General features: G+C 45.7%; 1 protein-coding gene across 43 annotated transcripts in view; it reads right to left on the reverse strand.

Moving 5' to 3' along the window:
- The window catches only part of AFF1 (ALF transcription elongation factor 1), a 195,997-nt gene that overhangs the window by 55,814 nt on the left and 117,217 nt on the right, over positions 1 to 22,966 (reverse strand). For 22 of the 43 annotated variants that reach the window (XM_084973568.1, XM_021101781.2, XM_021101783.2 and 19 more), the window contains one exon: positions 3,636 to 3,680. In XM_084973568.1, coding sequence (XP_084829694.1) covers positions 3,636 to 3,680 — 45 coding nt within the window. Of the gene's footprint in view, positions 1 to 3,635; positions 3,681 to 18,399; positions 18,475 to 18,614; positions 18,854 to 20,042; positions 20,254 to 22,966 lie in introns of those variants that run through there. The other 21 variants (XM_084973570.1, XM_084973567.1, XM_084973569.1 and 18 more) reach the window with 4 other exon arrangements.

The raw sequence follows: 22,966 nt of genomic DNA on the forward strand, positions 1-22,966 counted from the left end.
AAATGAGCGGCACCTGCTCCAGGCCTGGCCTGCGAGGTGCCCCCGCTGCCAGCTCCTCCCCACTGTCCACCTTGCTTGTCGGCTCTAGACACACTGTCTCGTTCTCACCGTTCCTCCAACCCACCCACCCGTCCCCACTCGGGACTCTTGCCCTAAGGCTCTCCTCTGCCTGCGCCTCTCCTCCCTCGCCTGCTTGACGCATGGTGCTTGTCAACATCTGTCAGCATCTGCCCCTTTATTACACCTGAGCTTCCCTGCTACTAGGACAGCCGCAGGAGCAAGCACCTGCACAAGTACGCCACCCATATGGGGGGCCTCATGGATATTCGTTGCTGAATAAGTGAATGAACAAATAATGGTGCCACCCACCACTCACTGCACCGGTGGCACGGGACTGATGCCCTGAGGTCATGTCTCTGAGTCCTGTGTTAACGTCCCCCCAGGGCTGCCCAGGCTGTGCCACGGTAAGACGAACATCTAGCTGTTTCCACACACCCACGGAGGGGGCAGTCCCTGTCTGGGCCCTTGTGTGTGACCACCTCCTGGCTGCTGGGAGTGTGTGTCTGCTGTTTTCATGCCTGCCAGGCTGCAGGAGTCACAGGCCCACTCCAGGTGCCCTTTCGGTAAAACACGGCCATCGGACAACCAACCGACGTCATCTGCTGTGAGTTTCTCTTTGAGGGAAGCCCTGACTATTTCGGTCTCGCGTCGCGAAGGCGGTGGAATTCCTGGCCATCTCGGGACTCGCTGGTGGGAGAGAAGAACGGGAGCCACGAGGATCTGATCGGCATCAGAGAGTGAGAGCTGGGTTTGCCCCTGCAGTCATCTGCTCTTTTCCAGCCCAGGGCCTCCATTTCACCCGAGAGGAAACGGAGGTCGGTGGAGGACACACGGCCTCAGAGGCCCACGGGAGCAGGAGAGAAGGGGGCAGACGCGAGGTCTCCGCGCGGTGGCGGCCGAGGCCATGCCTGTCTCGGCCCAGGATCTCCTTTGATTTGCTTTCTCTACTTACAGGTTCCGAGTGAAAGACACCTCCCCCCGCCCTCCGCAGCCTGCATTAGCCACCGACTTCCAAGCATTTCCAGGGAAGCACAAACTCATCAAACGGAGATGGGCCAAGAGGGGACGGAGAATGGACCAATTTACTAAATTAAAAAGGCTTGCCTGATGCTCCAATTCCATCACCTTATATAAAGGACTTGACAAGTTGTAAATTGACACAGATTAAAACCTAAGAGATGCATCTGACCCGTGCAGGAGACGACTGATCTACACTGTTGTCTCCACTCTTGGAATAAACAGAGAACAAATCACACACACTTTCAGAGAAGACTCTCGGGCCATATTTTATAACAAATTCATGTGTTATGTTTATGACTCATCTTACCAAAGACTTTCAGAAATACCAGAGGAAGAAGATAAAACAGGAAGAAGATCAAGATAACTTATTATTGGAGTTTCCTTCGTGGCTCCGTGGTTAATGAACCCAACTAGGATCCATGAGGATGCGGGTTTGACCCCTGGCCTCTCTCAGTGGGTTAAGTATCTGGCGTTGTCGTGAGCTGTGGTGTAGGTCGCAATTGTAGCTGAGACCTGGCATGGCTGTGGCTGCCAGCTCTAGCTCTGATTTGATCCCTGGCCTGAGAACTTCCATATGTTATGGGTGCAGGCCCTAAAAAAAGCAAAAAAAAAAAAAAAAGATAACTTATTATTAATCCTGTTCACTAGTTGGCAAAAATTTCTCATTTTCAGCAGTACAAAGTATTTCCTTTCTCATAAAATTCTAACTATGAAAACAGGGGACTAAAGATTGTAACATACAAATGATGGGACTGTTTTCCAAATATTTATATAATCACTTTTGCCAAAAATTTCACAAATGAGAAGGAAACCAATATACTTAATTACTGGTTTCAGCACCACCTAACTTAATACTTTGCCATGAAAAATTAAAGCATCTATTTCGGAGGGAAAATGTGCTCAGGAGAGATAAAAAATGAACAGGTACACATGTCCTACCTCTTCTACTTCCCCACTCCCACCCCCACCCAAATCAAAAACCTTATAGTAAAAGACAAAGTAAAATTATCCTTAAAAACGACATGGAAGAAAACTAGAAACCATTGAGGAAGAACGAGAAATAAACAAAACTCTTAGTTATAATTACTGAATTTGAGCATGAAATGTAGCTCTAGATTTCCTGGAAATTAAAGCCAAAATGGGAGACACAACAGTTTATTTAATTCTTCTCTGATAAAAAGAAAGCATGTCGGTTCATGAAGGGAATTTATTTTTTTCCTGGAACCAAATTCTAGAAGGAATTTGTCGTCCTTGTACAAGAAAAATTGAACAAATGGATAATGGATTCAATGATGCATTTGCAGAAGCAGTGCAAATGTTCCTGGCATGATCTCAATACACAAGAGCAAAAAAATAACCCTTTGAAGGTAGATCTAAAGATGTCCATTTATTTTCTACTTGTTTTCTTTTTATCTCTTTAAAAATGCATGGCCTCTTTACAGATAAGGCCATACACATGAGGTGTCACATATAAAATGCCAAGACGTGTCAATCAAACCCCAGGCTCCTGTACTGCAGCAATCCAAGGAGTTTTCACTCTGGGAAGAGAGTGGTTCTCCTGAGTCTTCAATGGACAATCAGAAAAGGACAGATGTCTTAAAATTCTGGTCCAAATGCCTTGCAGTTTGTAGACTTCATCTCAGTTAATAAAATCTGCCTGGATGCAACTAGAGATTCTCATTCTAAGTGAAGTAAGTCAGAAAGAGAAAAACAAATAGATCATTCATACTTGGAATCTAAAATATGGGATAGGAGTTCCCATCGTGGCGCAACAGAAACGAATCCGACTAGGAACCATGATGTTGCAGGTAAGATCCCTGGCCTCGCTCAGTGGGTTAAGGATCTGGTGTTGCCATGAGCTGTGGTGTAGGTCCCAGACTTGGCTCAGATCCCGAGTTGCTGTGGCTGGGGTGTAGGCCGACGGCTACAGCTCTGATTTGACGCCTAGCCTGGGAACCTCCGTATGCGGCGGGTGCGGCCCTAAAACAACCAAAGACAAAAAAATAAATTTAAAAAAATGCGATAAGTGAATGTCTTTATGAAACAGAGACAGACTCACAGACTTAGAGAACAGATTTGTGGTTGCTAAAGGGGAGGGGGGAGGGTGTGGGATGCACGGGGAGTTTGCGGTTAAGAGATGCAAACTATCACATTTACAAGGCACAGACAATAAGGCCCTACTCTATAGCACAGGGAACTACATCCAGTCTCCCAGGATAGCCCATGATGGAAAAGAATATGAGAAAGAATGCATCCGTGTGTGTGTGTGTAGACACATATATAACTGAGTCACTTTGCCGTACAGCAGAAATTGGCACAATATTGTAAATCAACCATAATTAAATTTTTTTTAAAAAATCTGTCAGAGAGTTCAATAATGTCATAAGACTCCCTTTGTTGTTATTCTGGTTTATTTTGCTTTGGGAGGTATGCGGGAGGGCAGTGCTGATTTAAAGGGGTTTGGAATGGTAACTGCTCATGCTAAAGTCAAAAAAAATGACTATCTACCTGCCTACGTAAATATCTCAAATGAGGAAGAGTAACAATAACCTCACCTTCAGAATCTCTTCAACACAATGGACTTCATTGGAGTAGGTCTGCTGAAAGGAAAAAGCAAGAAGAAGATTAGCACACAAACAAAACACAACCTGAGCGCTGGTATTAATTGATACAACACTCTCGTAAGCAGAACCACCTCTGGGCTCACCTTTTACCAGCTAAATATGGGGAACCTCACTTTTTAGATGATGAACCTGATGTGGAAGAAACAGTCCCGCTGGAAATAACGGCGCACTAATGATGGCCCTCGGGTCAAAAGCTTCTGACGGAAAAGAGGTGCGTTGGTAAATCCAGGGGAGTCAGATACAGGGGAAGGCAAACGAGCCAGTGTTCAGTTGCTGCTTCACAGCAATACCTGTCCAGGTAGCCCGGCGAAGTGAACACAAAGACAAGCATCTTAATGAGCCCACAGTCAGGAGGCCAATATCCAGGCCTTGATAGATTTTGAGGGGTAATATTTTAACCTGCCAAAAATTCATTTTAAAGTTGATTGCCTCTGGACCTGCTTCAAGTCAGCATCTACATGCACACATCCATGTGTACACACGTGTACACACACACACACACGCCCCATTTCCCCAGAGAAAGACCCCATGGCCTTGGAGGAGAGCGCCTTGGAGCACCCCCAGATCAACAAATGAGAGCTGCCGCTGCTGGTATCACAACCACAGAGTGTGTCTAGGAATCGTCATTTTAGTCTTGTCATTTGTGAGTACAAAGAAAATGGAACAGTTACATCTTAAAAACAGTTCTTTTTCCTTAACTAGAGAGATGGAGAGATCCCCTGACTTCACAGCTTTCAATGGAAGAGCAATTTTCTTTCCGTGTCAGTTCGTGACCCAAGGGTCTGGGCGAATCTGACACAGCGCATCCCGCCGCCCCAACTCCTGCTCCTGCGGGGCAGAAAGCATGGCTCTCCCAGTCGGCCAGTCCACTGCTTGCCTCCCAGTGGGAGTGGAGATGGCAAGGGCTCTTTTCCTGGCTCTCGTCTCTAACTGGAGTGTGCTTTCATAGCGCACTGGTTGCTAATGCCTGATCTGGAGCTTACGAATTCAGCACTTCCCTCACTCCAGTTTCTCTACAGAAAAGAGCGTTCACATGCTCCTGGAATTGAATCTAATGGACACGTCAAAAATTCAAGTGCAATTCGACCCATCTGGGTCTGGTTTTAAAATATGCACATTTCATGGAGATGGTTTTACAAAAATATTTGCAGTTTGCTCTTTTTGAGCAGGGGTCTGGAACTTAGGAGGTACAGAACTACAGAACCCAGGGCATCCTCTTCATCTGCTGGCCCGATCGGACCTGCCTTTAGGCATAGTGCATGTCCTGACCAGCTTACCCAATTTTTGTTTTTCAAGACTAGAAAGGAATGCCTAAAAACTGGGCCAAATATTGGCAACCAAATATTTTAGCATAAATGTGCGAAACAGAAATGAATGCTGTTTTGCACTGAGGGTACAATGTAATTATGTCCCCTGGTTTTAATTCTTCCCATGCGTCATTAGGAAAAATAACAATTAGGAGTTGAAAGCAAATCAACGGAACAGAGCATATGACTACTGACTCTGGTCACAGAGTCCTCTCATCCTATCTGCTGCTGGGATGAGAACTGGAATCCAATTAAAATATCTGGCAATCAACAAGAGTGAAGCACAGTTGAATCGAGGGCAAAAAAAGATTTACCCACTGCATCCAACAGGAGGAGGTCAGAAAGCTGTAACTTCAGGACACTGAAAGACTTTCTGATCTTCATTATTACTCAATCCCTCAATATTTAGGCAAGATGTTTCAGGTCACTAAAAGGTTCATGTTTTTTCTAAAATTCTTTTTTTTTTAAACGGCTGAATCCGAACAGATGGACGTTCCCAGGCTAGGGGCTGGATCAGAGCTGCAGCTGCCGGCCACAGCCACAGCACTGCCAGATCCAAGCCACGCCTGCCACTTACACCACAGCTCATGGCAATGCCAGATCCTTAACCCACTGAGCGAGGCCAGGGATCGAATCGGCATCCTCAGGGACACTAGTCAGGTTCGTTACTGCTGAGCCATGATGGAACTCCCTAAAACTCTATTACATGAGATGAACTACGACTAGAGAAATTTTTTCTATTGCTTATTGTTTATTAGTATCGGGGTAAAATAAATATTGCTAAACAATTTCCATTAAACCCATCTAGAATTCTAACTAAGGTCTAAGGTTCAAGCATTAATTGCTACCGTACTGTGAATTTTCATGCCGGGTCCATTATGAAAGTGGGGTATTTCAAAGGGGTGCAGGAATTCCATTCCAAATACAGGAAGGCATATCAAATTTAAAGATCTCCAAGCAGCCCAGTTTCTAATGGCAAATAACTGGGAATAATCAAATGCCCAACAACAGGATCCAGCTAGACCTTTAAGAGCACCCATACTGCAGTATGCTGTACATAAAATATACATAAACACACATAAAGTGATGCAAATACATGTGCTTGAATGAAAAGGTGCTCAAGATACTTTCAACTTCTTCCTTGGAAATAATGTCCAAACAACAGAAAAACAAAAATAGTCAAAGAAATTCCTGCAAACCCTTCCCTCAGATTCCCCAATGATTACCTTGATAGTAATACACAATAAGCTATACAGAAAAAAGTTCTGTAGTCCTGGTTCATCTCATGTAGCAGAATGTTAGAAATACTGGCATTCTAGCGCATTTGCTTTCTACTTTTCTTTCTCCTCTTTCTCCCAACCCGCCCTCGCGCACATCAACGCTGAGCCACCGGAGAATAAATGAGAGCTTGAGTTAATGCCCTTTGACCCCGAAATACATCTGTGGGTACCAAGACATGCTTGAAAGCATTACTGAAGACGGGTGGTTACAAGAGAGTCTGTAGCACAGGAGCCCATTTTATGTCCCATCTACCTGAGATTCCTGTCTCCGCGCGCTTCCCTGACACAAATTAGGGGCTCTTGAACCAGACGGAGCACAGTAGTTATTGCAGCTGTGTTTGCAGAGAAAGATCTGTAAGGACAGGCTGTCTTGTTTGAGAAGGTACAACTTGGCACCTCCAAGTCTGCCACTGGAAGGAGACTTTCCAAAAAGGGAGGGGCAGTTCAACAAAGCCTTACAGCTTAATCCCTTTCCTTAAAATCCACTTTCCGCACAGGGTCTCCAGCTGAGCAGGGCCACTCCTGCTCAGGGAAGCCGGGGCTCTGCCTTTAACACTGTGGCCAAAGAGTAAACAATCAGCCTCTCTGAAGCCTGGCCAAGTTAAGGCGGGAGCTCTTTAGGTAAGACTTCCTCAAAGGAGGAGAGAGGAGAACCAGCAGCAGCAACAAAAGTCTATGCTCACTGCGTGGATTCAGCAGCTCTGGCTGGCAGGTCCTTCCCCGTCTAGCTCCCCGCCAGTGGCGGAGACCTGACTTTAGCACTTACGACCACAGATGGCAGTGCTGTCTCCCACCCTCCCAGCCAGGTTCCCCGAGGAGAGCAGCTCGGGGGGAGGGGGGGGGGGCACACATCTGGTGTCCTGTTGTCCACCAACCTCCCCACGGGGTACGGCCCTAGCACAGGAACCACAGTGCTATTCAATTAAAGAATGACAGTAGCTACTTACTGAATACATGTTGTATTCAATATTGCATTAAACGCTCTTCATGCTATTATTTCTTCCATCTGACACCATCTATGGTGAGATGCACCCTCATTAGCTTGGTGGGGGTGGGAGAAGCTATGGCAATGAACGCACTCATCAATTACAGATGCATGCCTTACTACAGACACTGAAAAAGGAAATAAAAACCCGAGGAATTCTGTATCACGTGCCATTTAATTCTCACATCAAGCTTTGGGTATTACCCCAGTTTTTATGAAATCGAAGAGTTCCTGTCCTGGCACAGGGGGTTAAAAATCTGACTACAGCGGCTCGCAGAGATTCTGGCGCAGTGCGTTAAAGGATCAGGTATTGTCTTGTCACTACAGCTGCGTTGTAGGTCACAGCTGTGGCTTGGAGTCAATCCATGGCCCAGGAACTTCCATATGCCATAGGTGCAGCTATAGCATGATAAAATGAGAATTTTTTTTTTTTGGTCACGCCCTTGGCATGAGGAAGTCCATAGGCCAGGAATCAAACCCGTGACACAGCAATGACAACACGGGATCCTTAACCACTAGGCCACCAGGGAGTGTGAAATGAGACTGAATTCTAAAGAAATGAAGTTACGGGGAGTTCCTGTCATGGCTCAGTGGTTAACAAATCCAACTAGGAACCACGAGGTTGCTTGCGTGTTCGATCCCTGGCCTCGTTCAGTGGGTTAAGGATCTGGCGCTGCCCTGAGCTGTGGTGTAGGTCGGCAGCTACAGCTCCAATTCGACCCCTAGCCTGGAAACCTCCATATGTCGCAGGTGCGGCCCTAAAAAGACAAAAGACCAAAAAAAAAAAAAAAAAAAAAAAAAAAAAAAAAAAAAAAAAAAGTACATAAATAAAATAAAGAGATGAAGTTACAAGTCCAAGGTCACACCACACTCTCAAGGGATTGAGCCTTGCTTCCTATTATTGCTAAACTGCTTTTCCAAAACCCTCCACTGCAGGCAGGAGACAACTATATTTGTACCGGAGGAGGGGGTATGACCCCAGTTGCCGTGTGCATCACCAAAACCACATTTAAAAGAGTCCTGTTTCGTGTGTGTTTGTGCAAAGCAGTTAGTATCCAGACTTAACTGCCTCTTACGACCACGGGTCCTTGAGACCACAAACGGCAGCGATGCGGGCCTCCGTGGGATTCCTCCTCCCGGCCTGACACTGCACCATCCGAAGGAAATGCGCCGATAGCAGGACAAACGATGTGACACAGCAGGACACGGTTTGTTTTAATAAGCGAAAAAGAGCGGCCGGAAGAAATACACCTCGCCGCGGAGACCCGGAGGCTCCGGCCAGGTTGTTTCCGTCTCTCGAGTTTCCCCAGAGCAGCACTTTTACAACAAAGCTGGTCTCAGAAAGGCTTCGTCATCACGACCCAGGACCGCGGGGAGCCCGAGGCTGAGGAAGGAAGCCCCAAGGTCTGGGGTTCCGGGTCTGGCTCTGCCCAGGACGGCCTCGCGCAGCGGCCCCAGGACCGGCTCCAGGGCGACCCGGGGAGAAAACCCGCCACCCCGCCCGCTTCGCACGCTTGGTGCGAAGGTCAGCGGGAAACCTCAGAACGTTTGGGAGGCACAGAGACGTGAGGAAAAGACGCAGGGCCAGCGTGACCAAGGCGGTCTTCACGGGGGACAGCTTTCCAAGAAACCCCAACGGGGGGAGCTCCCGCTGTGGCGCAAAGGGTCCGCAGCATCTTGGGAGCGTGGGGCGCAGACTGGATCCCCAGCCCCGCTCAGCTGCAGCTTAGGTCAAGACGGCGGCCTGGGAACCCATATGCCAGAGGGCAGCAGCGCCCCCCGGCCAAAGAAACCCCAATAGGTTCTCTACTCATTTGTCAAAGGTTTAAAACAACGGTGCATGCCCCTTTTCTTCAAATGCATGTCACCTTTGGGACTACGGTTCAGGTGGTATCAGCTACCTGCTGCTCACCTCCCCCCAGGTGGCTGGAGAAGCCGCACTCTGTGCTGCCCCCACCTGGGGCCGGGTCCCTCTCCCACCTGTCGGGGGCTAACTCCTACTCAGACTTGGGGCTGCAGATTAAAGACCATCTTTGGAAAACACCCTTCGTCTCCCTCACTCCCAAAACTGCACGCATGCCCCCACAGCTGCCTGACCTTCCCTGTCAAAGCGCCTCGTGTTTCTGCATCTCCGACAAGGTCCAGATGACAAGGTCCCTGACAGCGGGACGGTCGCTGCCCTGCCGAATCCCCAGTCACACCCTCTGCCACACACAGGCCACCGATAAACATTTGCTGGCATGGTTTTCAGCCTCAGAACTCAGGCTGTGAAAATAAATTTCCAATGTATGTGGTGTAGGTCACAGATGCGGCTTGGATCTGGCGTTGCTGTGGCTGTGGTGTAGGCCGGCAGCTGTCGCTCTGATTCGACCCCTAGCCTGGGAACCTCCATATGCCTCGCGGGTGCAGCCCTAAAAAGACAAAAGACGGGGGGGGGAGGGGGGGAAGGAAAGACTGACCATAATGTTGTGTCTATGAGCTAAATGTGGGCAAAGAGGTGCTCAAATATGGTGCTGGGCGGGAAGGTAGAGCCACACAGCCTCTGAAGACAGCAATTTGGCAAAAGCCACCAAATTCTAATTCCCCATCCCCTGCCCAGCAGGTAACCGCTAGCACCAACTCCTACACACACACACAAAGAGGACAGACACACAAAGTTGTTCCCTTCAGCCTAGCCTGCAAAGAGTAAGGTACCGGGGAAAGTCGAAATGCCCACCTAGAGGTAACTGGCTAAGAGAAGTGCGGTACGAGCCCCTTATACGGAATGACTACACTGCCAGGACAGGGGGTGAGAGCGGTCTTCCTGCACTGCTTTGGGTCACCTCCCAGATACACGGTTGGGAAGGGGCGGGGGGACCAGGTGCAGTACATACTGGGGTTTGAATAAATGAAAAGGTGACATCAGAAAAAACAAGAAGAAGAAGAAGTACGGGAGTTCCTGTCGTGGTGCATCAGAAATGAATCCGACTAGGAACCATGAGGACATAGGTTCGACCCCTGGCCTCGCTCAGTGGGTTAAGGATCCGGTGTTGCCGTGAGCTGTGGTGTAGGTCGCAGATGCGGCTCGGATCCCGAGTTGCTGTGGCTGTGGTGTAGGCTGGCAGCTATAGCTTCGATTCGACCCCTAGCCTGGGAACCTCCATATGCCACAAGAGCAGCCCTTAAAAAACAGAAATTAAAAAAAAGCAAGCATGTCACGTTGCTTATTATGCCCAAAAGAGCCCTGGGAATAACACACAAGAAACCTGTAGCATCGACTCCGCCTAGAGAGGAACACCAAGCAGCTCTAGGGTGAGAACGAGGGAAGATCTCCACCGGGCCTTTGCACCGTTTACAAGCTGCGCTGTGAAATACACGATCTGGTCGTAAATCAACACACAACAGTCAGGGTGAGAGTTCTGAATGCAGGGATGACCTTTTTTTACTCAGAAGTACAGCCACAGGCCTTCTGCCGCATTTGTGTCTCCTCTCTCTTAGCTTTCCTCTATGTGGCTTTCCTTCTCCCAAGCACAAATCTCCGTGAACCTGCCCCAGCTCCCTGGTCGGGGCTCTGGGCTTGCCTGTGGGACACTCAGCCACCGAACGCTTCCCGATCTGCAGTCACCCTTCCCGAGGGCTGCTCCTGGGGAACCCAGGACTGGCTGCCAAGGTCTGTCCCAGTATCTGCTGGCCCGTTCACTCTCCTGTTTCCCAAACTAGACCACTACAAAGTCCTTGAAAGAGATGCATTTGTTTGGGGTGGGGGTGGGGTTTATTCTCTCTCAGTTTCCATCAGTCAGGCTTAAACACTGGGTGGACACGTCTGACACACACACACAAAGCCTCATAGGATTGTTGTAAGGATGAAATAAGACCATGCATGTTAAAGCTAAAGCCACAGAAATATTTCCAAGCATTTATCATGAAGATGCCATAATCAGCATTTCTCAGAGACAGATTAGAGGAGGAAAGCAAAGGGCCTGCCCGAGCAAGGCTTTGACATAAAATTAATTTTATTCTGTGAATACAAGTAACCTAAACAGCTAGGCCTTTCCCAAGAACTGGCACATAGAGCCTGGGTGTGCCTTCTCAGGGGAGAAAAGGCACAGGTGCTAGCAGTGTCACCTCTGCAGAAGTATCTCACCCCCGGGGCAGCTACCTAGCTGTCTACTTCCACAACCAGCATTTAGGTAGGAATTTTTTTAAATCCCTGGGCAGACTTATGGACACACATATACAAAAATAGAAGGAAAAATAAAGAAAGCTATAGACTGTTAATATGAAGGAAGGAAAATGGATCAGAGAGCAAGACACCCTCCAACAGCTCTTCGTAAGAAGAATGAATAGATGTATAATATTAATTGCAAACTGTCAAACTCTTCCCTCAAAAATGTAAACAGAGTTCCCGTCGTGGTGCCGTGGTTAACAAATCTGACCGGGAACCATGAGATTGAGGGTTTGATCCCTGGCCTCGCTCAGAGGGTTCAGGATCCGGCGTTGCCATGAGCTGTGGTGTAGGCCGTGGCTGCAGCTCCGATTGGACCCCTAGCCTGGGAACCTCCATATGCTGTGGGAGTGGCCCTAGAAAAGGCAAAAAGACAAAAAAAAAAAGGAAAAAGTAAACACCCTCTATCTCTCCCCAAATATTTTCAAATAAAGCAAGGGTTTTTGTTGTTGTTGTTGTTGTTATTTGTTTGTTTTTAAGTTATAAGCACCAGAATGTAGCAAAGAATTCCCTGGAGGCCTTTTTTTTAATGCTAAAGGGTCTGTCAGGCATGGAGGCTACCACAATTCATGTCATGCTAACTGCAGACATCTCTACAGTTGTTTCAAGGAGAAGAGGAAAGAGATTGATAAAGGACAAGATTATTTTAAATGATGAGCCATCTGCAGGTCACCCACAGCTACTGTGCACCAACCATTTACTGTGGGAAGACCAGGCAATTCCACTCACGTTGGGGGATCTAGGGAAGGGAGCACGGTGTGGAAGCCGGAGTGGCACACACTGGCTGCCCTTTCCCAGAAGTCTGCCTTGACCTGACTCTCCACCCACCTTCCACTCCAAATGGCAACCCCTGGCGTTCTGTCTCCCCCAGCCTGGCTTCCTACTGGCAGGGACCAGGGTGTATTCATCTAGGCATCTCCCACGGCCTTCGTGTAATTCTGGACTAATGCAAAGATGCAAGTATTTGCAAAAGGAATGTATTTGATTTTGCCATCTCATGGCCTCCCTGACAGCATTCACAAACATGACCTGGCCAGAAAGTATTTCTGGAGTATTTTACAGTGAATTCTCCATTTTTTTCTCATGCAATGGAAGCAAGGTATGTAGGCTCAAATTTGCAAAAGCTCTGTGCCACCCACAAGACAAGGTTGTTTTAAGATGCAGAAATCCTCAACTAAAAATAATGACTTTCTATCACCACCACCAACCCAATTAGATGTTTCTCCCCCAAGGAGTAGTGGCCTAAGTGCAATTTGGGGGACGAGAATTTCTCAGAGAGCAAAGTTTCTGATAGGATAGTAACATCAGATCAGGACTGTTGACACTGGGCGTGCCTGCCTGGGGCAAAGGAAGGGTATGTCTCATTGAGACAGGAGATGAAGAAATAGTCCAGGATAAATGCAGAAAGAGTACGCGGGAAGCTTGCAAGATGTGCTAGCACACTAGTTCATTTATTAGATGAGAGCTAATATCCCTAAATTTTTTTAAAGTTCACCTTTAGATAAATCGTCCCTTTACAGGCAAACTATGAAACCTCCTTGTCTTTCAGCAACTAAAGCAAAAAGGCAAAAAAAGAAAAAAATGAAAATAAAAACACCCCCCTTAAACATCATTGCTGAAACTTACAAAACCTTACAGGAAGTATTCTGAACTACAGATACTTTAAAAAATCAATACGCATAGCTAGTTCATTATTCCTTTCCAGTCACTTGGATTTTCCAGGGAAGCAATTTGCTTTAGTTAGTGTCATAAAGAATTTATTTTTTAAGTAGTCATAAAAGCTCATAATTTGCATTAACTGAACTGCTTAAAATATTCTAGAAATCCTAGCTTGATCTCTATTAAAAGAAGGCATTTTTAAATTATGAAGCCTAGGGTCTAGTTCTTAAGATCTGACTTAAATAAATAAAAATAAAAAGAACAGTGAGGAGCTGTTCTCCACCGATACAATTATAAACATGAATTTTATAAAAACATACAAATGACTATGAGGAGAGTTGTAATAAAAGTGCTGGTTTCATTTATTTTATTGCATTTCCTGAGATCACATGTGTGTATAAATTTTAATATCTCTTCATAATATTATATAAATATTATAAATTATATAAAATTTAATACATTTGCAAGACTGCTGTAGAATCACATGAAAGAGTTTTTGTTTTTTTAAAAACACTGTGTTGCTGCATTAGATGAAGAAGAAGTGTTTTCAGTAGATATTCTTTATGACACGTCAACTAGCTTCTTAGTGTCAAAGTTACAAGGGGTGGGGTAAACTCAAGACAGGTTTTAAATGGACTTAGAAACAAAGTACCTGGATGAAAAACAAGTAGAAAAAAACCTACTGTTGTTTGACACTAAATATGCCTAAGATCAGTTATTCACCAACTTTCTGACTTGTGACGGTGACCCATTACCACTCGCTGTGTAATTAGGAATCAGAAATCCCCAATGGTCTAAGATTCGAAAACACTGTGCCTGGGATGGAAGATCACATGAGACCCCACGAAGCCCATTGTGGGTGTAGCAACCATGAATGATTTAGTAAGATTAGCTAAAAAGGCACTGCTTTTAAAAAAAGAAAAAAGGCATCACAAAGAACAAGGCTAGAAACCGGTTCCAAACCACTGATAACCAACTGACAAGTTCTCTCAGATGCTCCAAACGGAATGTCAGTCCCTTTCCACAACCAATTCCACCCACTGAAACCACCTTTAGGGTTTTTTTTTTTTTAAGAGAAATGTAATTTTTATTTGTGGGTGGGTGTACTGATTTGCAAAACCATTAAAATCCATCACTGCAGGGAGGGTGTGAAGCCGGAAGTGTTGATAGTGTTTTGTGACCAGATTACTCCCGTGCCAACCCGCCCTGCTCTCCACACACCCACCCACCCACACACAGCTTGCTGTCTCACAAATCATATTAAGTGATAAGTTCTGAGTCTAAAACAATACTACTAAATTACCTTGTCCCCCGACAGGATTTATAGATGCATAAACCTGTATTATTGTTCCTTTCAGAGGGTACACGTCTATCCAATTTAAGAGGCAAACCATGTGCAGGAACCATGTCCGATTCTGTGTTTCATATGGTGCCTGGACATTGTTTTACAGCTGGACATAAGCAAAGATGAGAGAGGCACCAGGAAAAAAAAGAAAAAACAGAAAAAACAACAACTTTCCATCAGTTTCTGGATGAGGCTGAAAGGAACTCAAGTCAGATGAATCACATAAGACATTTAATCCACATTTTGTCTAAAAGGACCTAAAGACTGGATCCTGGGTTTATTCCAGCAGTAATCTCCACAGTCCCCCCTGGGCTAGGTGTTGGTTGTCTGTCTCCTGGCATCATGATTTTTAAAAACAAAAACCAGAACAGCGGGGGGATTACTGGAGCGGTAGGCGAGAGGCCTATATACTCTAAGGAACAAATCTTGAGCTACATACTGCCCTGGGGATTACTGATACTATAATAAACACAGAGGCGAGAAGGCAAATAAAGACAGCCTTGCCCTTTACATCTTAATTCTGAATAAGTAAATATCTTTTTTTGGGGGGGGGGTCTTTAATATTGGGTAACAAACAGGTTACTTGCCAGGATCTAGAAAAAGGGCCAAAAGAACGTTCGAGAAAATATAATTCACGTAACCTAACATCACAAGGGTCCTAAATCTCCCACTTCATCCTATCAAAGAGCACCTATTTTGCTTTTCGCTAATTTTTTAAAAACCAGGTTCTTTTTAGAGGAAAAAAAACAAAAAACAAAGGTGCTAATTAATGCCACGGAATCTCAGACAGATTTCATAATCATTTCCTTTGCTGCAGTATCCCTGTCAGTCTCAAAGTATAGACAAATTACATGAGACTTCCAGGAAAGCTCATCTCATAGTGATTCACTGAACTGGCAAAAGGGAAAATATGTTTAATAACAAAGTTTTGAACAAATAATCACTCAACAAGTGCCAGTATTTGTTTTGTTTTATAAATATAAGGGACAGACTAGATACAGAGAAAAAGAACTACCCCTGAACTTATTTTAAACATAGGTATTTAATGTGTGCCAAGTAGAAAAGGTTCTTGGCTTGTAAAATAAATGACTCTAATACTTGCTGAATGTAAAAGCATTAAGCATTCAGGGTACATCTCCCACGATCCTATCACATGGTGTACACAGTCCACACTTCCAAAAGTGACAGTCGCAAACAACGGGTTTATACCCATTTTGCAAGCATGCAGCAGTGAGCGACTCTCCACACGTCTTTTCCCATCTCAGTGTATTTCTCTCGGTCCTTCTGACTCTCTCTCACTCTCTCACACCAACACACATGTGCAATCAAGTTTTAAAAGTATTCTTTTCCTGCGGTGTAGCACTAGGAACTCTGTCTAGTCACTTAGGATGGAGCATGATAATGTGTGAAAATAGAATGTATACATGCATGTGTAACTGGGTCACCATGCTATACAGTAGGAAAAAAAATTTATATTGAGGCAATAACAACAAAATAAATAAATTTTGCAAATTGAAAAAAAATAAAAAATAAAAGTATTCCTTTGATTTTAATCCAGAGCCCATGACCCAAGACTCCACCTTTTTCAGTGTATTTAAGGCGCAGTACAACTCAACTACATTTGCATAACTCCCAATATTTTTGCATTTCCTGATATTCCCACTTTCTCCTTTTCCTTCTAACTTTTCTAGAATGTAGACTCTAGGTGCCAGAGGAGAGACAATATGAAAAACAGGCCATCTTTCTAACAGGAAAGACAAAAGCAATTCCTCTTGAAAACTGCCCTTAAGAGATGGAAGGGTCCGCCCAGCAGAGGTACAGGATGCCTCAGTTGTGCCCGAAGCCCACTGGGCCCTCCTGACTGCCACACTGCTGGTCCACGCCCGCCAGGGGAAAGGCTCCTGTCCCGACATTATCATAATCACACTGCCAGTTTGGAGGAGGGTGGGGTGCTCAGGCCATTAAAACAAAACAAAAACAAACAAACAAACAAACAACTACTTAAAGATCTTTAATTGCAGCCAAATCCTTTGTGAAAATAGGCAGTATTATTAATATCATTGAAATAAACACTGTCTACCAAGCAGTATTCAATGAATCCAAAAAGTTTCCGATTGTCTCCTGAGCAGGTAAGTCTTTCTGATCTGTTTCATTGTTGGTTTTGTTTGTTTGCTTTTTAGGGCCACAACTGCGGCATATGGAGGTTCCTAGGCTAGGGGCCAAATCAAAGTTGCAGCTGCCGGCCTAGGCCACAGCCACAGCCACAGCCACGCCAGGTCCAAGCCACGTCTGCGACCTACACCACAGCTCGAGGTAACACCAGGGCCTTAACTCAGAGTAAGATTATTTTGGGGCGGGGCTGCATCTGTGGCATATGGAAGTTCCCAAAGCAGGGATCAAACCCATGCCACAGCAGAGACCCAAGCCTCTACAGCGACAACACCAGATCCTTAACCTGCTGCACCACAAGAGAACTGCCATAACTAAGACATTTAAGAAGCAACTCAGGGAGTTCCCATGGCTCCGTGGTTAACGAATCCAACTAGGAACCATAAGGTTTCAGGTTCCATCCCTGGCCTCACTGAGTGGGTTAAGGATTTGGTGTTGCTGTGGCTGTGGTGTGGGCTGGCGGCTATAGCTCTGATTAGACCCCTGGCCTGGGAACCTCCATATGCCTCGGGTGCGGCCCCAAAAAGACACAAAAAAAAAAGAAGCAACTCAGTGTCAATAAGTTGTTTTCGTAGTACAAGTCTCTCAAAAGGTTTTTGTAGGACAAATAAACCACTTTCTTCTAGACTTAACTAGAACACAGTCTTTAAAAACAAAAAGATGTGAGGGACACGAATCTTTAGAAAACTCTATTGCTTCCTGAGTCGGTGGTAACAGAGCTCCAACTCATTTTATGGTGTCCTTCCTACCTCAGAAAGCCAAGAGGCATAACCTACACCCAGATCAGTCAATGAAGAGTTTGCATCACCATAACCCGAGGGCTCTCCCCACTTTCTCAGGACTGCTGCCGAAGTGAGCTCTCTGAGCTCTCCGGCGGCTGACAGCAGATCCTCTGCTGCTGAACTTTAAAGTAAGCAAATTCTATTTTTTGAGAGGGGGGGGACCTAAAAGGAAACACTGTCCTCTTGTCTAATTAGCCTTTCATCACTTAAATGCACGCCCCAGATAGTCAGACGACGCGACCACAAACTACGCGGAATAAATTAACGAGCACCACAAGCAAAGCTACAAGGACTTGAAATTTATCTACGACACCTGCTTGCTCTGAAATACGATTCCTTCTAAATACTCCCAGGCTAGTGGCCCTCAATACTCCTTATCGGTTAAAACTCCCACTGTCTTTTACATTTGACTTAAATTCCACTTGCCTGCTGAAAAACAAAAACCAAACAATAAAAGCCAAGAGGGAGTGGGGGGCGGGGAGAGGACACACATGTACACACGCCGATGGAAGCCCTGATGCTGCCAATGTCTTTGATTTGTACCTTTACTTCAGGAGGACAAAAGAAACCAGCAGTATTTGCCAAGCGATCCAGAGGTTCGAGACCAGAGTTTGAAAGAGGGACAGAATAGCTGAAGAGTAAGAAACTGCTTCTTTTTAAATGTTCTTAATTTCTTTAAAATGCACTCACTGCCGAAAGTGTGCTGCGATTTGGGACAGATACCAAACCATACCACTCTCGGCCCTCGCTCCATTATTTCAGTAGAAGGTGACGGAGGGGAGAGAACGGAAAATCCACAAGCCAAACCAACAACCATGCAAACCTCAAGAGGTATTCCAAGTCTCCAGGGGCAGCCAAAAGGAAAAAAAGCCACACCACGCCACCTGTCTGTTACCTATCAAGCCTATACCTTGGGAGGGGACAGGGGAGGGGCTGAATGCCTGGGGCTGGAAAGCTGATTTACCTCGTTTGTCAGGTCACGTACACAGCAGCGCGGAACAGAGCTGATGCGGATCCTTTTCTTCTTTGATGTTAGCCCCTATCGGGGGAGGCAAACGAGAGGAGATGGAGGAAGGAGGGAGACGGGGGCAGGGAGAGAGCGGGTCCCTTAGAGGCCTGACCCTGCGGCTGGCTCTTCCTGGTACTTACTGGGGGGCCGCTGTACACCGGGGCACTTACCTCGGTGAGCATGTCTCACTGCCTTCCCACATGGCAAAAAGGCTTTCCTGTTTCCGTGCATCCCCTGGCCAGCCCTAATCGGTGCCACTAGGTCACTGTCTTTTGTGCCGGCAGCTGCAATGGCAGCCCTGACAGCAAAGAACTTTTCCTCGCTTCCCCCGCACTGAGCCCTAAGAAGCAGGGAGCGCTCCCAGGCACAGGTCCCCTGGCTCTGCTCCTAAAAACGCTCTCTCAAGTACACCGTTGCTTAGCAATGTTTGCCTTCCCCCTGTACATTTGAAATTGGCAACATCTGTCCCTTTGGCAGTTTTGACTTGTGCAAAGCACCACGCTCATAGTTTTAAAAACACAGACGGCTTTATGAAATGGGCAACCCTCCACGCTTCCCATGTCCTCGCAAAACCAGGGATGGAGGAAGAACCACCCAAGAGGTTTCATCTTCACTTAGCTTTGAAGGTCGATATAAAATTCTACAGGATTCAAAATGCTTAAGCCCAGCAGGCATTCCTGTTAAGCCCCACCTACTAAGCAGTGTGTTTGCAGTTACACCTGTGGATGTGTCTGCAAGAACAACCCCATTTAGTTTGAAATTTGCTCTATCACGATTTCTACCTCCAGGTGTTATGTGTAAATACCTATTAATAAGATATAACGGCAATTTCTTCCTGGAGGAAGGAGGACAATTCTCATGCTCACCGCGTAAACAAAAACAGGAAAACAGACGCAGGCACATGCAGACACAGATCAATGGCCAAGGAACCTAAGCAGTCTAGGGACCAAAAATGTAAGTAATTCCAACATCATGAACTTCAAAACAAATGACCTTAAGCTTCTTAAGTTGTTTTGTGCATCCTTCAACACGGCTGTCTTAGGATTTTACCAAGGTTACTCCTTAACACTAAAAGAAGCTCATAATATTATAATTTTATACATGAGGAAAAAAATAAAAAATCAAATTTTTTATGGGTAGTATACATGTTCTGCATATAATTTAACTTTTTTATCTAGCATATCGACAGGAAATACAAATCAGATTAAGACGCATAAAAGTTAACTAAGAATTGAACCATGCTCCGTGCATTCAAACTTTGGCATGTAGACATTTTCGTTCCTTTAAACAAATCAGGCTCTAATTTTCCTTTTGGCCAAACCAACCTTGACGTATTAGAAACACATGTTCTCAAAAACATTTTATAGGAACCAAGTTCCTGTTACAAAGGGCAGGCTGACTTATTGCTCTCACAACGTCTCTACCTGGAGCTCACGGTAGCAAAAAGCCTGGGGGATACTAATGGCCACGAAAAACACATCCAAACGGTCCTTGACTGGACTAAATAATAGCCCTAAAATTCTGTAACACACTTGGATTCATAATCCTGCTTAGCTACAAACACACACACACGCCCCATCTCAGAACCCACTTCTCACAGTAACTCGTCATCCACTACTTGTCCCGATGCACACAGCAATTTCTGTGAAGTTAGGCCGTTTATTGCAGTTTATGGGAGAAATCTGTGCAGACTTGCAAACTGGGGACTTCTCAAAAATCTCAGCTATCCCTCCAAGTCATCCTCAGTGGTTCTGGCCTTGCAGGGTAGTGCTGATGAGCAAGGTTCTGAGCTGCAGCTTCCTTCCAGACATAGCCCTGCCAGGGACCAGCTATTAAGTCCACTGCATGCAAATTATAGCCTAAGCACAGCACCTGGTCCATGGTCCATTCTCAATAAACTACAGCTATCATTTGTCATCAAAGATTAACCTTACCAATGACACAAAAGCCTCAGTCTTGTTTTTCTCCTTTCCTTCTAAAGGGTTCACTTATCCACCTTATCACCCAAACACCACCTTTATTTAATGAAGGTCTAGGAAAATTCTTCCGGATGGGGAAGAATGCTCAAGGAACAAATGACAACAAACTGCATGCTTCCGTAACTGTATAGTATAATCCTTGCGTGCACCTTTCTCTGATTTATCCTTCAGCACCCCAAAAGTCTCTTCAGGTCTGAAAAAGCCATATTGCAGACATCTGTGTCTGCAAGATGTTTCTAATAAATTCTGAGTTAATTCATGAGGGGGAAACAGAGGGATTTGTCCAGGCTGGGATCCCTGGCCCTGGAGGTGGGGGACGAGGAGGTGGGGGCCAGGGCAGGGGCTGAGGTGCTGTCCACCAGGCAAGTGCTGACAAGGCCTTGAGGGTTTGGTTGAGGTGGCCTCCAGGAGACCCTCCTATCAAGCCATCTATGGAACAAGGGAAAAGTGCAAAAAAGTTTCCTCGGAGAGGAGCAAGCAGGGACTGGTCAGTCCGTGAGCACTGCCCTGCTCCGTGACTGCTGCTTTACAGTCTATGCGGCAATGGCGGGCCACCAGAAAGCCAAACCCTGGGGTTTATTTAAGCAACCACTGAGCAGGTGTTCATTTTGAGGCTTCTGGCATGAGACCTGCTCCTAAGGATAAATGCCGCAATGCATCCCACAGTACCAATCAATAAATAATTATTAGGTCTGCAAAACAAGGGAAATAAAACACAGGCTGTAGTACTCTTATCAAATCAGGAGTTGCCATTGTGGCTCAGTGGTTAAAGAACCCCACTAGGAACCATGAGGTTGCGGGTTCAATCCCTGGCCTCACTCAGTGGGTTAAGGATCCGGCATTGCCATGAGCTGTGGTGTAGGTCACAGAAGCGGCTCCGATCCCATGTTCCTGTGGCTCTGGCGTAGGCTGGTGGTTACCGCTCCGAATGGACCCCTAGGCTGGGAACCTCCATACGCCGCAGGTGCAGCCCTTAAAAAAAAAAAAAAGTCTGCTATATCTTCATTACCAGGAAGGATGGTTCTACCCTATTTTGATAGTCTAAAGAAAATCTATGGAGAGTTCCCTGGTGGCACAGGAGGCTGGGGATCCAGCATTGTCACTGCCATGGCTCAAGTTCGATCCCTGGCCCCAGACGTTTATAGGCCGTGGGTGAAGGAAAAAAAGAAAAGGAAAATGTAAAGGAAAGAAGAAAATCTATGGCCCCTTTACCGTTTTCACCCCTGAAAATGTTCAGAGCCCAGCCTTAGAATCCTTCAAATCCTACATATCTAATAATTTGCAGACAACCTGCTGGCATAGTCAGAAATATATTTCACACGGTATCACCATAAAAGCCTTCAAAAAGATGTTCCTCACTCAAAAATGCCTACCATGCGGCAATTAGCAGCAGCAGCAGTAACAGCTGTCGGTAGTAAAAACATTTATTAAGCACCAGTTGGATGGAGGGGGTGGAGGAACAGGGAAAGAAAATAATGAATAAAATTCAGTTTTTCAAGCATGAAAAGGTCTTTCACCAGTGAAGACACAGAAACATTTTAAGTCACCTTGAGGCATCGAGCTCTCCTTCTGTGCAAATGCCCATCTAACGTCATATTCTCTCCTTCATGACTCAGGGTATAGTTGAAAACATAGTTGAAAACAAGTGCTACCCAAATTTCACTCCTTTCCACACCATCTTGACAGGGATACTATATTGTAACACTACGTGTACTATTTTCTTTAAATCAACCTATGACCCACTCATTTGAGTTTTACTGAAGTAGAGTTAATTTACAAGGCTGTGATACTTTCTGCTGTACGATGTAACCCAGTCATACGTACACGCACATCCGTTCTCTCGCAGAACTGTGTCCCACATTGATGATCAGAGGATGCTGGGCAGAGTTCTCCGTGCGGATCAACTCCCTTTTTTACTTGGCCTCTTCCTAAGTAGCAATATTCAGGAAATCCTGGGTTTGATGCAGGGGTACAGGTATTTCTCTAACTCACATTAACATCCATAGAATAAAGAGGGGTGCCCACATGCTCTTTTGGAAGTTCATGAGCCAATCGATACTATTTAAACCAGAGGCCAAACGAACGTCCTGGGACACCGATTTCTAAGTAAAGCTGCAGGGGCTCTCCCGTGAAGGCATCCTACTTCACCTGCTTACACAAGGGCTGCCCCTCCTCTACACCAGGCTCAGGAAGCCCTCGCAAGCTACACGTGAATAAGCCTGCTCGTGCCTTTCCTTACCGGATCTCCCACCCAGAAAATTAACGCTCTTAACAAAATGAACAGCCTACCATGGGCAGGTCAGTACAATCTTTTTCCATATGTTTCATGATGCCGCAATACAACTGAAAACCACCTCTAGTTCTAACAATGAATAGCATTCTGGATGAAATATAGCAGGTATTGAATATTAGGGCCACGCAACATTTATTCAAGTCTCATTTTAAAAAGCAGCATATTTTCAAAATTAAACCCATGACACAGACGTTCAGTACGTCCCCAAAACAACTGAGAACCACCAGCAACCAACCCAAAACATGAGGAC

The sequence above is a fragment of the Sus scrofa genome, chromosome 8, assembly GCF_054392235.1.
Source record: "Sus scrofa isolate SSC_HxYL_T2T_F1_AM1 chromosome 8, Sscrofa_HxYL_maternal_Yorkshire_Landrace_v2.0, whole genome shotgun sequence".
Taxonomy (NCBI): Eukaryota; Metazoa; Chordata; class Mammalia; order Artiodactyla; family Suidae; genus Sus; species Sus scrofa.